General features: G+C 38.3%; 1 protein-coding gene across 1 annotated transcript in view; it reads right to left on the bottom strand.

Moving 5' to 3' along the window:
• The window catches only part of SRBD1 (S1 RNA binding domain 1), a 235,540-nt gene that overhangs the window by 68,555 nt on the left and 150,124 nt on the right, over positions 1-16,861 (bottom strand). Inside the window, exon 16 of the mRNA XM_010595907.3 lies at positions 14,360-14,442. Coding sequence (XP_010594209.1) covers positions 14,360-14,442 — 83 coding nt within the window. The remainder of the gene's footprint in view (positions 1-14,359; positions 14,443-16,861) is intronic.

The following is a 16,861-nucleotide window of genomic DNA, read 5'->3' as shown; positions in this document are numbered from 1 at the left end:
GTGAATCACGCTGTGGTTAGTTGAAAGTGCTGTTCACATAATAAATTAACCACCTCATTTCCTTCATCACCAAAATATACATAGCACCCCCATACAGATTTGTTTTAATAAAAGTAATAAAGCAAGCCCAGAGGTTATGGCTGTTATGACATAATCACACCTCTGAGATTTAAAAACACTCTCTTGCACATCATGCCTCAAAAAGTCTTTGCAAGCCCCCCTCCAACAGAACCTAACTGCACTTGGACCCTCTGGCCCCATTTATTCCAAATAAATAATGAAACAAAAGCCTTGTATATGTCAGAAGAAAATTCTCTCTTTCAATGAAACAGCTGAACAGAAAATCCACCTTGTTAGTAACACTGCACAATAAACAGCTTGGGGACCTTGGTCGGGATTATTAACGAAAATGTATCACTGGAGTTAACAGTGCACTAACAAGGCGGCAACGAGTCTACTGTCTCACCCCAAAGGTATCTGTTAAAGTTAGTTGTGCAAAAAGACAGATGACACGTCTGTTCTTTCTGTGGCCCTGAGGAACAATTTTCATTCTATGCAAATCCAGGCAAACTAGCATTTTTCACCTGGTAATTGGATTAATAATATTTTAAATTATTGAGAATAACCCAGAAAAAAAAAATTCTCATCAAGATAATTTTTCCTTAATTCAGATGTCTTCCCTTAGCATTCCTTTCCATGATCACCAGAAAGAAAGACGCCATAATACAACTGTCCACAGCACAAGACAGATTTGGTGGAGAAAAGTGCCATGAGTGAATTCACACCATAACTCACTGAGGCCAGTTTTCCGGTCTCTGCACCACATTATACTCGCTCTGCAGGCAGAGTTCATTTCTAACCTAAACTCCATAAACCTCATAGCCCCTTCGGTGGGATCATGCATCTGACGCATACTGTCACTACCATCACGACCATGCCTCCCCCTTGAACTGAAAATGTAATATAACCTTACAAGCAATTACATTTACCTGTGCTGGTCTGAAAGCCCGGGATCAGCCCCCCTTTCCCCCAACACCCATGTATAAAGGAATGAGTTCATCGACATTCCTGAGCAATATCGGCTATCTTCAGAGGACCGTTTTAAATTTCTCAGAAGTGGTCCTCCTCATGTTTATACGTTTTATTTCTCTTCTCAATTCCTATAATTATCTAGCACAATCTTATGTTTGGCTTTTCAACAGCTCTTTCTGATGTGAATGGTATTACACAAATAGTAGTTTTTGCACTGACTAAACTTAGGAATCACATCCAAGAGTGTCTCTTGGTGCACCAACCAGTTATTCACACATAATTACAACCAGAATTTCAGCAAGACAGAAAATAATTATATGAGTGCCAGAATTAAAAGTTTTTGTAATAATCTTATCCCCATATTTTTAGTCCATATACTCTCTAACCACACACACGCAACCAATATTAGATCTAACCAATATACTGAAAACTTGCTTAGGGTTCTGTGGCAAACAAAAATGAAATAACTAAGAACTTCCATAAACTTATATTTTAAAAGAGAGATTCTACTGCAATGAACCTCACTGTAACAAAGATTTTCCTTTGATAAAGATACTATACTATATTACTTTAAAACCCAAAACCCATCGCTGTTGAGTTGACTCTGACTCAAAGAGACCCTATAGGACAGAGTAAGAACTGCTCCATAGGGTTTCCAAGGCTATAATCTTTTTGGAGGCTGACTGTCACATATTTCTCCCGCAGAGCAGCTGGAGGGTTCAAACCGCTGACATTTCGGTTAGCAGCGGAGTGCTTAACCACTGTGCCACCAGGGCTCCTATATTAGTTATAAAACCCAGTACCCAGTGCCGTCGAGTCAGTTCCAACTCATAGCGACCCTATAGGACAGAGTAGAACTGCCCCATAGAGTTTCCAAGGAGCGCCTGGCGGATTCGAACTGCCGACCCTTGGTTAGCAGACGTAGCACTTAACCACATATAGGTCCCCAGAAATATTGATTTGCTGGTTTAGTCACAATCAACAAACATTCCTATATAAGTGCTCCCTCTAATGCGTCCCTGTAAGAGTTACTTCCATAGAGAATATGCAATATAGTGGGAGAGAAAGGCACGAAGAAATGTGCGCTAAGTTAAAGAGCTACGTTTCTCTCACCAGTAGCAATTCTTCACTTTCCTCAGTCAGTCTCAATTCAACTACATGGCTACTCTAGGGCTCTCTGCCCCTAAATTCTTACACACCTTTCTGTGCAGGTGCTCACCCAGACCCTTAGCACAGAGACATTGAAGACCACGGAGAAGAGAAAGTTGATGATGTGTGCAAGACAGCTCTCCTCCATCTCATCAGGTTTTAAGAACCCTGCATTAACTAATTCACTACTGAGAGAATTAACATCTGCTCTGTTTACTCTTTAACTAAAATTCAGTACAGGTAAACAATGTTCTAAGGTATCTTCTGAACAGACATTTCATGTCCTTAGGTCACTGGCTAAATGGCACACATGATGAAGAAGTAATACTCTTCACAAAAGATCATAGGACAAAGCATGCAGAGAAAGTAGGTACTGGTTATTCTAATGCTCTCTGCCGTCTATTTCTCGTCACTACCTCATCTTTGGGATGGATTCCATTTTGAATATGTAATGATGCCTTCACGAGGCCAACTATTCACTATAAACTAAATCCAAAAGCTTGGAAATCACACTGGACAAAAAAAAACCACTGAGCCACAAAATTGTAGACTAGATCAGTGTTTCAGACTATAAAACGTGTAATGGGACAAACATTGTCAGGTAATTGAGGTCTTAACATTAAGGTTCTAAAAAAGCATATGCCAAATACAACTCTTTGCAGTATAATATTGATTCTTGCTTCTTCAAACGCTCACTTCCCTTAGATGCTGCCATGTCCTCATTTCCTCCTCCATTACGTACACATGCATTGGAAACACCTGGAAATCTCGTTAAAATCAGATTCTGATTCAACAGCTCTAAAGTGAAGCCCAGGGGGCTTGTAGTAGGGTGCCTTGCTACTCAAAGTGTGATCCCCGGACCAGCAGTACTGGCATCACCTAGGAGCTTATGGGAGCCACGGGGGCACAGTAGTTAAGAGCTGGTTTGCAAACCAAAAGGTCAGCAGTTTGAATTCACCAGCCACTCCCTGGAAACCCTATAGGGCAGTTCTACTCTGTCCTGTAAGGGTCATTATGAGTCAGAATTGACTTGACAGCAAAGGGTTTTTTTTTTTTTTTTTTTAGTTTAGAAGCTTATGAGAAGGGAAGAATTTCAGGACCCACCCCAGACCAACTACTTCAGAATTTGCATTTTAAGAAAATTTTAATTCAGCTTGAGAAGCATTAGAGACCAGTGCTTCTCAAACCTTAGCATTAAACAGATTACAGGACCCCACCCCCTTGAATTCCTGATCCAGTAGGTATGGGATGGGGCTCAAGCATTTGGTGTCTAACAAGTTCTCAGGTGATATGGATGCTGCTGGTGTGGGTACCACACTTTGGGAACCACTGGTTCTCCACCCTGGCTGTAATCAGATTCACCTTGTCTGGGGCTCAGGTCCAGACCAATGAAACTAAAATCTCCGGGAATATGGCCTAGCTAGGCTAGGTATTTTCAAAAGCTTCCCTGCTTCATCACAAGGTTTCCAACTTAGGTAAACCTGGGAGGGGGGGGAGTGGTAAAAAGAAACAAATACAGAATGAATGCTACAGTACCATTATTATATTATACCACAATTCCTGAAACTTCTGCTCTGCCCTATAAAAAAGCACTAGACATCTAATAGTCTACGAGCTTGTCCTAGGCCACATGTCTCTAAAATGATGATGGGGGTAAAACAACTGACATTTAATCCTTACAATTCACATAAGTACAATCATATCTGTAAGATGAAAAATTTCTAAAGATAGTGTTAAAACTTTGCATTAAAGAAAAACTATTTTATTTGGTGCAAAATTAGGGTCTTAAAGAAGAGAATTCGAAAGATTATTATGAAGAGAAATGTAACCTATGATTTTAAATATACCTTTCTTCCATTTTTACTGTAAAATGAATATAGCTTTACTTTTTCTGATCCTATAAATAAGTCCTCATGGTTAAAAAAAGAAACCAAAACACACATAAATGTATAAGGACATAATTAAAACCAACTGAAAGCCGAAGACCCTGAGTTAAAACACCTTTATCATTATGGTGACCAAGCTTTCCTGAACCTTTTAAAAAAATCATGATTAAGAAAAAAAAAAAAGCTACAGAATATAATGTAAGGAACACCATATATTCACCAAACCAGCTTAAGAAATAATATATAGTTGAAGTTCCTGGTGTACCTATTTTGTTCCCATTCCAAAGTAATCAGTATCTACAGTTTCTGTGCTTGTTTTTTTTTTCTTCCAAATATACATATAAAATCCACTGCCATCAAGTCCATTCCAACTCATAGCGACCCTACAGGACACAGTATAACTGCAGCACAGAGTTTCCAAAGAGCAGCTGGTGGATTTGAACTGCCAGCCTTTTGGTTGGCAGCGAAGCTCTTAACCACTGCACCACCAGGACACCATATATATACATATGCATATATACACATATATATACATACACTTGGTCTTTTCTTTCTTTCCTGTCTTTTCATTGACCTCTTGCTTTCTTCATGGATGATGTCCTTGATGTCATTCCACAATTTGTCTGGTCTTCGATCACTAGTGTTCAATGCATCAAATCTATTCTTCAGATGGTCTCTAAATTCAGGTGGGATATGCTGAAGGTCATATTTTGGCTCTCATGGACTTGCTCTGATTTTCTTCAGTTTCAGCTTGAACTTGCATATGAGCAATTGGTGGTCTATTCTACAGTTGGCCCCTGGCCTTGTTCTGACTGATGATACTGAGCTTTTCCATCGTCTCTTTCCACAGATGTAGTCAATTTGATTTCTGTGTGCTCCATCTGGAGAGGTCCATGTGTATAGTCACCGTTTATGTTGGTGAAAGAAGGTATTTGCAATGAAGAAGAAGTCATTTGTCTTGCAAAATTCTATTATTCAATCTCCGGCATTGTTTCTATCACCAAGGCCATATTTTCCAACTACTGATCCTTCTTCTTTGTTTGCAACTTTGGCGTGCCAATTGCCAGTAATTATCAATGCATCTTGATTGCATGTTCAGTGAATTTCAGACTGCAGCAGCTGATAAAAACCTTCTATTTCTTCACCTTTGGCCCTAGTGGTTGGTGTGTAAATTTGAATAACAATTGTTTTAACTGGTCTTCCTTGTAGCCATATGGATATTATCCTGTCACTGACAGCTTCCTGGCCAACTGACTGGAAGAGATCCATATTTATGACTATTCCCAAGAAAGGTGATCCAACCGAATGTGGAAATTATAGAACAATATCATTAATATCACACACAGCCAAATTTTGCTGAAGATCATTCAAAAATGGCTGCAGCAGTATATCAACAGGCAACTGCCAGAAATTCAGGCCGGTTTCAGAAGAGGACGTGGAACCAGGGATATCACTGCTGATGTCAGATGGATCCTGGCTGAAAGCAGAGAATACCAGAAGGATGTTTACCTGTGTTTTATTGACTGTGTAAAGGCATTCCACTGTGTGGATCATAACAAACAATGGATAACATTGCAAAGAATGGGAATTCCAGAACACTTAATTGTGCTCATGAGGAACCTTTACATAGATCAAGAGGCAGTTGTTCGGACAGAACAAGGGGATACTGATTGGTTTAAAGTCAGGAAAGGTATGCGTCAGGGTTGTATTCTTTCACCATACCTATTTAATCTGTATGCTGAACAAATAATACGAGAAGCTGGACTATATGAAGAAGAACGGGGCATCAGGATTGGAGGAAGACTCGTTAACAACCTGCCCTATGCAGATGACACAACCTTGCTTGCTGAAAGTGAAGAAGACTTGAAGAACTTACTAATGAAAATCAAAGACCACAGCCTTCAGTATGGACTGCGCCTCAACATAAAACAAAAATCCTTACAACTGGACCAATGAGCAACATCATGATAAACGGAGAAAAGACTGAAGTTGTCAAGGATTTCATTTCACTTGGATCCACAGTCAACAGCCATGGAAGCAGCAGTCAAGAAATCAAAAGACGCGTTGCGTTGGGTAAATCTGCTGCAAAGGACCTCTTTAAAGTGTTAAAGAGCGAAGATGTCACCTTGAAGACTAAGGCGTGCCTGATCCAAGCCATGGTATTTTCAATCATATCATATGCATGTGAAAGCTGAACAATGAATAAGGAAGACCAAAGAAGAGTTCACACCTTTGAATTGTGGTGTTGGTGAAGAATATTGAATATACCATGGACTGCCAAAAGAACAGACAAATCTGTCTTGGAAGAAGTGCGGCCAGAATGCTCCTTAGAAGCAAGGATGGCAAGACTGTGTCTTACATACTTTGGACATGTTGTCAGGAGGGATCAGTCCCTGGAGAAGGACATCATGCTTGGCAGAGTACAGGGACAGCAGAAAAGAGGAAGACCCTCAATGAGGTGGACTGACACAGTGGCTACAACAATGAGCTCAAGCATAATAACGATTGTAAGGATAGCGCAGGACTGGGCAGTGTTTCATTCTGTTGTGCACAGGGTCGCTATGAGTCAGAACCGACTCGACGGCACCTAACAACAAGAACAACAACATACACACATACACACACACATGTGTATGTACGTATAGCTCAATGGTATAACACTGTAGTGTTCTACCACTTGTTTTCTCTCAACATTGCATCTTATGAGGTTTATCCATATTTATATAAGTAGTTCTAATTGGGTCATCTTCACTTCTGTATAATATTCCACCCTCCTACACTTTATTTATCCATTTTCCAGATGATGGATATTTATGTTGTTTCCAAATTTTCACTACTCTAAATAGTGCTTCAATGAACTTCTTGTACATGTCTTCTTGTGTGCATGAAAGACTTTTTCAAGGCTATGTGTATGCAGCAACAGAAGTGCTGAGGTGAAGAGAAGCCCATCTCCAGCTTTATTAACTTTCAAGCCATATGTAACATTCCCCGTATTCCATATGCTTGCTGACATCTGAATTGTCAGACTAATTTTTGTTAACCTGAAGGGTTTCCTATCATGGTTTTAGTTTGCACTTCCCCAGTTACTAGTGAGATTGATAATTTTTTTTCATATCTTTATTGGTCACTTGATTATCTCCTCTTCTGTTAATTGTCTGTACATATCCTCTGCCTATTCTTCTGTTGAATTGTTTGTGTCTCATTTTTTTTTTCCTCTTGATTTGTAGGTGATGTTTATTTATTCTGCATACTAATACTTTATGGGTTATTTGTGTTACAATTATCTTCCGTCTGTGGATTGCCTTTGTGTTCTGATTCGGAAGTGTTTTAGATTTTAAGGAAGTATGATTTATTAATCATTTCCTTTATAGTAGTACTTTCAATGTCTTGTTTCATTTTTTTAATTATGCATGATAATTGTTTTAAACATTATGAAATTACCTTAAAGCTTTAGAAATTCTAACAGTGATTTTGTGCTGATGTATGAAAACTAGAAAGTGAATTTGACTAGAAACTGAAAATCGATCTAGTTGCGTTGTCCAAGGTCAATGACATACAAAGAGTAAGCAAACAAAAGATAAAAGGAATTAGATATTTCATTGTTAATAATTTAAGGTATTAGCTGTAGAATGTTCTTCAAACCAGATTAACAATTCACATTTCTTTTAAAGATAATAATAGTACTGCACTAGGGTTTGCGTGTATATGGGGCTTCCTGCATTGTTGGTGATTGATGAGAACTTGGGAAAACTGAAGCTAATACCGTAAAACCTGTGAAAGCCGGAACCTAGGTAAGGTGAAAACCTGTCAGAGAAGGTGGAACACTTGTGAGACCCAGAAAAACCGGGCAGTCCTGTTGAGTTCCGGCTCTCACAGGATGCACTGTACTTCCATTTCAGAAGCATAACTCATCCTGAAGGCAAAAAATACCCAGAATAGAAAATGTAAAGTTTTAATTTTAAAGAATAATCAGTAAATCATTACAGGTCTAAATTCTTTGGTTCATACTTCCAGTGATGGTCAGATACTCGTTTTCTTTAAGATTTTTCTTTCAATTAGGAACGAAATGAATGAAATATCTGAATTGTAAGGTTCAGTCAAATTTTATCCATAATACCCTGTAAAGCAGAGATTGTGGCACAGCCAGTATATTGGGACTTACAGTCAAGGGACAAAACTGCAAAATTTTGGGTAGGGAATTCGCCTGTGTGATAATGCTTCCTCTACATTTCACTACTGTGTTTTGTCTATTTCAAATATTGTTTTAGTATAGGGGGCAGAAAATCCAGGCAAAGGTCACCTAAGTGACTGTCTGTGGGTCAGGCTCTTCTTTGTTTCCTACTCTACAATGACAAATAATTAAGGGATTCAAATGTTTAAAAGGATTTGAGCAAACAATATAGAACAGGTGAGGAGCCTTATCTTTTATAGACCTCAACTAAAACTACATATGAGAATTCCTGCCATCTAACGTGCATCGATTGGTCTCACGCATTTGGAGCAAAGGAGAATGAAGAACACCAAAGACACAAGGTAATTATGAGCCCAAGAGACAGAAAGAGCCACATAAACCAGAGACTACATCAGCCTCAGACCAGAAGAACTAGATGGGGCCTGGCTACTACTGATGACGGCCCTGACAGGAAACACAACACAGAATCTCTGATGGAGCAGGAGAACAGTGGCACGCAGACTCAAATTCGCATAAAAAGACCAGACTTAAGGGTCTGACTGAGACTAGAAGGACCCTGGAGGTCGTGGTCCCCAGACCTTCTGTCAGCCCGAGACTGGGACCATTCCCAAAGCCAATTCTTCAGACAGGGCTTGGACTGGACTATAAGATAGAAAATGATACTGGTGAGGAGTGAGCTTCTTGGCTCAAGTAGACACATGAGGCTACGTGGGCAGCTCCTGTCAGGAGGGGAGATGAGAAGGCAGAGGGAGACAGGAGCTGGCTGAATAGACATGGGGAATACAGGGTAGAGAGAAGAAGTGTGCTGTCTCATTCGGGGGAGAGCAATTAGAAGTACATAGTAAGGTGTATATAAATTTTTGTATGAGAAACTTACTTGATTTGTAAACTTCCACTTAAAGCAAAAATTAAAAAAAAAAAAAAAAGGAAAAGAAAAAGAATTCCCTACATGTTAAGTGTAAACATTTTTAACAGAGTAATGTCACCACTAAGGAGTTGCTTAAAAAAAAAAAAAAAAACCTCAGAATTGATACCACAGAGAGGGGGGAAATAAAACACAAATTCCCACCTTTGAGGTTTCACCATGAAAAATTTCAGCTGGGAAGATGACCGTCCTTTTACAGTCACTCATCCCTATCCATAATAATGAGGAATAAAGATGGTCTGGATATAGACAAATTTAAGAGTTCCAAAAACTCATTTTGGACAATCACTTCATTCTCTAACATCATCACATGATCTAACAAGAGAGAAACAAAAGGAGGAAAAGAGGGCTGTTCCAGGTCACTCCTACTTTACTGAGCATGCTCATTACCAAGCGGAGGTGTTAATGAGCGTTCAAGTATCTAAGACACGCTCCAAAGAAGAAATAAATAGTAAGTAAGCTCAACTTAAGTTGGGCTCTCAGGTTGTGACAAGGCCAGGCTAAGCCACCATGCCCCATGTTCCACAGAACTCAACGGAGCCAACTCTGCATCATCCTGCTCTCACCCCAGAGTGTTTTCTTGGGAATAACAGCAATCCACTTTCCAGTGAAGAAGTCTTTCGGGGTCAGTTAGGGATATGTTGTCATTTGATCACACTGGCTGCCTCTCTCTCTCTCTCCAGCAATAATGACAGGCATGTGTTTTTAAAATCAGCTCTCTCCATTTCTAAGACAAGGATTGGAGTGCTGCCTTTTAGCATTTTAGCTATTACTAAACCAAAAGTATTGTAGTTTCTATTAAAATAATAATTTTATGGCCTCTCTATTATTTCATCTATTTAACATTCTTTCTTTGAATAGCCTTTTTTTTATCAGCAATGTTTGTTCACTACTCGTATCTTAAATCAGAATGAATATAACTATTAAATTTATACTAAAAGCACTGAGAGGTCCCACCTAAAAAGAAATTCAGTGGCACTCTGGCTGTGTTCAAAGTCCATTGCATCAAGGCTTAAAATTAAGTAGCCCATTGGGTGGAATATGGACATGGATACTTACTTTATAACAAATTTTCCTAGTACATACCCACTATCAAAAGTTTGAGAAATAAAGAGTGAAAAAGAAGAAAATAAAAACCAGTATTCATACCTACCAAAGATATAATCAGTCACTTGCCAGTTTTTTCTTAAATGTAAATGCATATCTATATTTTTAAAACACAAATTGGCTTTATTCTGTGTCAGCAACTTTGTGGCAAGGGCAATTACAACTGTCATTAAGACCTCCTCGAAAGCCTGGTTTTTAAATGGCTGCACACTCCAACTGATAAATATACGATAATTCATTTAACTATTCTATTGTAATGGCGTAGTGGTTAAGCGCTACGGCTGCTAACCAAGAGGTCGGCAGTTCAAATGTGCCAGGCGCTCCTTGGAAACTCTATGGGGCAGTTCTACTCTGTCCTATAGTGTCGCTATGAGTCGGAATCGACTCAATGGCAGTGAGTTTGGTATTATTGTAATGGCTTCCAATATTTTGCTATCAGAGCAAATAAGTATATAAATCCCCTAACACCAGTTCTGATTATTGCTGTTCAACAGGTGTGTAAAAGGAGAACTACTAGCTCAAAGGGAAGCATGTTTTCAAAGTGCATCTTGATAGGTCCTGACTGTGTGCTAGAAATCCCCATGTACACTTCCGCCAGCAGTATGTAACCAATTATCTCACTGAATCCTTCTCACCTGCACTGATTTTTATCATTTTTCTACAACTTTGCTCAACTGTTAGGTTGAAATAGTATCCCCTTGCTTAATTTAGATTTCTTTGATAAAAAGAAGTCTGTATTTCATCTATGGCAAAAGGTATACAGAGGTTCTATGTCTTCTACAAAGTACTGATACACGCTACAACATGGATGAACCTTGAAAATATTATGCAAAGTGAAAGATGCACAGTCACAAAAGGCCAGATATTGTAGATTCCATTAGTATGAAATGTCCAGAACAGGTAAATCCATACAGACAGCAAGTAATTAGTAGCTCCCTAGGGAAGGGAAGGGAAAGGGGGTGAGTGGATAGGGAGTGGCTGCTAGTGGATACTGCGTTTCTTTTCAAGGTGATGAAAATCAGACCGTGCTGATGGTTTCACAAACCTGTGAACATACTAAACAACACTGACGTGTACCCTTTAAATGGGTAAATTGTATGGTATGTGATTATATCTCAAGGCTGTTTTTAAAATGTACATGTTAATATATTACGGTCTATCAAATACTCCTACAAAAATAGTGAAGTTGCCTCTTTCCACAATTTTCTGAAATCTTTATCTGCATATTTTTTGAAGCATGGTTGTTAGGGCAGTTATATCTTCTTGGGGAACTGTATCTGTTGTCAGTATGGAATATCCCCATTTGACCCATCTAACGCATTTCGCCTTTAAATTCTATTTTGTCCGTTATTAACATTGCTAGGAGCCCTGGTGGCGCAGAAGTTAAGAGCTCAGGTGGGACAGTTCTACTCTGTCCTACAGGGTTGCTCTGAGTTGTAATCGACTGGACGGCAACTGGTTTGGTTTTTTTGTTTTATTAACATTGCTATGATTTTCTTTTTCATTCATGCGGAATAACTTCCTCTAAAAGGAAGTTAATTAATTCTAGAATTAATCTATATATGAATTATTTTGCTGAAAAGGAGAAGAATCCTAACATTCTTTCATTTCTTTTTTCCTCTATCCTTCCATGTTGAGATATCTGGTCCAGAATGATATAGCTAAAGATTAACACTATATATTAAAAACTATAAGACTCAACTATACATTTTACTCTGTGTGTGTGCACACGCATGCACACAGACATGCATGTGTGTGTATACATATTTTTAAAGCTGACCACGGTCTCCTTAACGGAACAGTGCTTTCTCATGTCATGTCTTTGCTTCTTCGGACGCCCCCCCTCCCTTGGGCAGGCATACTTCCCTAATGATTCTCTCAGAGAAGGCCTGTAACAACTGGAGGAGGTGAAGCACTGCAGGTCCAACAATGTTTTTATTTTCCTCTCATATTTAATTGACAGTTTGTCTGAATACAGAATTATGGGTTCAAAATAACTTTTGTCACAATTTTGAAACTACTGTACTTTTATCTTCTATCATTCATTTTCACCAATAATAGAACTAATGTCAATCTGATTCTTTTCTTTGCAGACAAACTGTTTTTGTTCTTTGAAAGCTTTTAGTTATTTCCTCTTTATTACTACTATTCTGAAATTTCATAAGAAGATATTCGAGTATAGGTCTTTTGTCATTCTTTTATTCTGCACTCACTAGGCCTTTTCAAAAGACTTGTCTGTCTTCAGTTTGGGGAAATTTCCTCCTATTATTTCTGTGATTATAACCCCTCCATCCTCTCCATTTGAATCTTGTATTAGATTGATGTTGAAGATTTATAACGTTTTCTACATCCTGTGACTTTTGGTTTATGCTTCTACGTTTCTCAGCTGAGGATTACATTCTGACGAATCTCTGAGCTCAATCTTCCAGTTAATTTTCTTTAGCTATATCCACTTTATTTAGCCCATTTATGCATTTTTTTATCTTGACAATCATCTTTAATTTCTAAGATATTCAACTGGTTTAATTTAATTCTACCCTGTGTTTGTTTTATAAATGCAATATCCTCTCTTATCTTTCTGAAATTATTAATTTTGTTTATTTCCAAGCCTCTGCTGTCTATGAGTTCTGTTTCATCAGCTGTTATTTTTTAAGTTTGGTGCCTTGTTTTTACATCACAGGTTTTCTTTAAATGTTTGGTATCCAGAGTCAACGTTTAAACATACAAATCAGATCACATCACTTCCTTGACTCAAACTTACTTCTCACTGTTGTTGGAATAAATCCTAAACTCTTTCACACTAAATTCTATCTCCGAATCCAAACTTGGAGGCGAGAGCCCCATTTACTTAAAGACTTCTTGAAGTGTATTAGCCTGGCTGAATTCTACAGTTTTGCCTTCCCCTTTTCTTTGTTCTACTACCTTGCTGAGGTGCTCTGTAACTTCCTCATGAATTAATATAATTATAATTTCTCTTAACTGCAATAGCTATATCACAAAATTGCCGTAGTTGTACTCCTCAGACACCAGGCATTTCTACCTAGTTATAACTAGATCAGTCCTCTCAGTAACTATCCTTCCCAAATGAAGAAGTCCATTAAAGGTGTGGGTGCCTCTTAGTGTAACCTGTTATAAAACAGGAATGCTCCCAGCTAAATCATAACAGTTTAGTCTGGGCTTTGCCACTGAGTAATCCTGGGTAAAAATCCTAAGTACTCTAAGACACATCTTCTACAACACAGCTTCTTTTTCTGTCAAATGAGGGGGAAGGGCTGTATGACTTTGAAGGTCTCTTTCACTTCTAGTGGTCACAGATTATATGACCTAATTTTTTTTTTCTTTTAGAGAATATATACTACCTATCACTCAAATTCCGTGAAAATTATACAGAGGGTTAATATTTTATTTCAGGGTTAAGAGGAAAAGAATTTGACTTCAGGCTTCTGGAGACAACCTAAGCCCCACATGGCATTCTGCTATGACCATGGACTCACTTTGCCGAGATTCAGTACTATCCCCAACTGCCCAATGAACACAAACAACCACAAGATCAAAGATACCAGAACTACGACTCCTCCTATGACGACCACACAGTAACTCCATTTGGAGGATTTTAGACTGTACTGAGTAATAATCAAAAATTAATAACAACAGCCAAATAAAAATGGAAAAAAAAAGATGAAGGAGGTACCAAAGCCTTCTTTCCAAAAGATCAATAGTTCATACTGGATTACACAAGGATATAACACCCGCTTGCCCCACATTCTACCTCTCCCCTCTCATCTTCATAATAGCATTAAAAGGACAAGGCTCGCTAAATTAAGTGACTAGTCTGATCTAATGTTTTAATAGCCATTAACTCCAACAGTCGACTCTAAGTCTTAAACAATTAACACTAGAAAAAAAGAATTCCCTCTTTTCCTAATAACTTAGAACTACCTTCCCATCAACTGTACAACCTTTGAAAATGGGAATCTACTCTCACTGACACTTAATTACTATGCCAGGCTTGAGTACTGTTCCCTGTATTGATGGATTTCGTAAATTATATGATCCACATTGCTTTACCTGATACATTCCAACTCCAATGTGCTTCGGCTCAATTTTCACTAGCTCAGCTAATGGATCTTGTACACGCCTTGCTATGGAAACTGAAAAAAAAAAAAAAAAAAAAAACAGAACCAGAACGCAAGTAAAGTTTAATGTGAAAAGCAGTAACCAGATAATCACTTGTAATACAAGCACTCAATCTCTTCCCTCATCTCCCCTCAAAAAAATTTTTAATTAAGTTTCAAAGTTCTTTTTTTCCACATAAAAAGTGGATGCAACTTTTCAGAATTAATTATATTGCCAGAACTTCTGGGAATTTCCCAGCACAAATAGATTGAAAGGGTTATAGATTTGGAAAAACAAATAAAAATACTTAGTTGCTAGACTTATATAATTACCTAGGCACTCTTTAAATACAACACAGTAAGTGTACCTCACGCTTTAAAAAAAAAACAAGTAGGTATTTGTTTTAAATAATCCTATATTATTATAAATACGACATATATTTGTACATCAAATATATTTATGAGGACTGGATCCTGGTAATAAATGATGGAAACATTTCTTAATGTAACCAGAGCCCAATTCGCTTGGCTGTGAACAGACTTGTATGACTTTGACTATGACTGCAAGATTATCCTGTGAAGGGGTTTCCTTGGGTCCCAACTGATGTGACTCCTAACACACAGTTTCTAGCCACGTCCCTTTTGTGATCATCACAACCCATGTTCAACAAACTTGATAGCTAATTTCAAATATTCCTTTATCTATCTCATGATTTTTCTTGCTCATCATTTATTGGCATCAGTATTTTTCCAAATGTTAACAAAGCTTGATATCTACTTTAGTTTACAGGTAGATTTAGCTGGAGAAAACAAGTTTATTATTAATCTTAAGCATACTTCTGAAGGCAGCCCTTTGTTTTTCCAAGTAGCACAGTTACACCGAGTCCTTACGTAAGAACAGCTTCCACTTTCTAAGCACATGAAAGCTAGTCAGCGTCACCTACTGACATAGAAGGTTGGACGGAATGTAAATGAATAAAGTGAAAACAGTAAGACCATCAAAGGAAACCCCATGCCTGTTTCCATGTTAAGCTGTTCAAGGTCTGGCAACAGAAGCTACCTCTCGCAAATGACTATCAGATTCTCAAGTCACTGATTTGTATCACCTCTCTCATCATAGATAAGATCTACTGTGAACATCAAGTTCACTGCACGGTCATTCAAGTTGTTTTCATATACTTTATTATTACCCTTAATATACAGCAACAATGGCAGCTCGCAAAGCAGGCTTAGAGAGCAATAAACTGGTGCCATACAATCTGTCTAGGTCTCTCACAGAAGCGATGTAGATCCAAGGCCTTCTCCACATATACCTTTCTTATCAAAAATCACAAAAGGTTAGTTAGTGCAAACATACCAGGTTATGCGAGAAATGCTTTCCTTTAAAATATCCACACTTAAAATTTAAAATTACTGATTGAAATTACAGTACCACCAGAGACATGCTTGATGCTCTCTAAAGCAAATATTATTTCCTCAATCTAGCCTTTAAATGTATCATGCAATAAGAATGATCTTCAAACATATATACACATTGCCCAAATGCCTTTCATTAAGGAAAAAACAACCCACAACAGTTAAGAGTACAGACATCAGAACACTCCCTGAGCAGAAAGGCAGTATCAGAAATTCAATAAAAGGATATCAGTAATAGGTAAATCTCTCAAATATACACCTCAGGAAAACCCACATTATGAAAATCTAAACTTAGAAAACTGGTTACAGTAGCTATATAATTTGGTAAGTGTGGACGGATTCCCAAATTTATAAATTTCTGAAATATACAAAGGATTTTAAACTATTTCTTCTACCTAGTCACCTTCTAGCTGGTTCAATGCTAGTGTCCCTTTTGTCCATCCTAATGGTACTAAACGCAGCAGAACAACAGAACAGAAGCTATGGTTTCTAAGTGACATACTAATTTTACAACATGTCCTAAGAGACTCTGGAGTTACAGTGTCCCCAGTAAAAAACTTCAACATAGATCTTAATGTTTCTAGAATTGACATTTTCCTGTCAGATGCTGTTCTACTCACACCCACCACCCGCACACTGCCGTCCAGTCAATTCCAACTCATAGCGACCCTACAGGAAAGAGGGGAATTGCCCCATAGAGTTTCCAAGGAACGCCTGACGGATTCGAACTGCTGACTACGCCACCAGGGTTTCCGTTCTACCCTAGACAGTAAAAATAATCAAGCATGGAAGGGATGGAAGGATGGGGAAAAGAGAAAAACACTGTTTAAAGGAGAATTTTGAAAGTAGCATCCCCAGGCTTTGGCAAGAGGATGATGCTATTTTTCTGCTGGCAGGATAACCAAGAGTTGTTTACTACCAGTAACCATGCAATAATCCTGAGCTCTAGCCTGAGAGTGATCAGGCTGACAACAGATTTCTGAAAGTAAAAGACAGTGGAGGGAAAGGGGCTTTAACAGATTGCTGATATAGAAAAAAG

Source organism: Loxodonta africana, chromosome 26 (assembly GCF_030014295.1).
Source record: "Loxodonta africana isolate mLoxAfr1 chromosome 26, mLoxAfr1.hap2, whole genome shotgun sequence".
In the NCBI taxonomy this organism is placed as follows: domain Eukaryota; kingdom Metazoa; phylum Chordata; class Mammalia; order Proboscidea; family Elephantidae; genus Loxodonta; species Loxodonta africana.
This window is presented reverse-complemented; position numbering and strand designations above follow the sequence as displayed.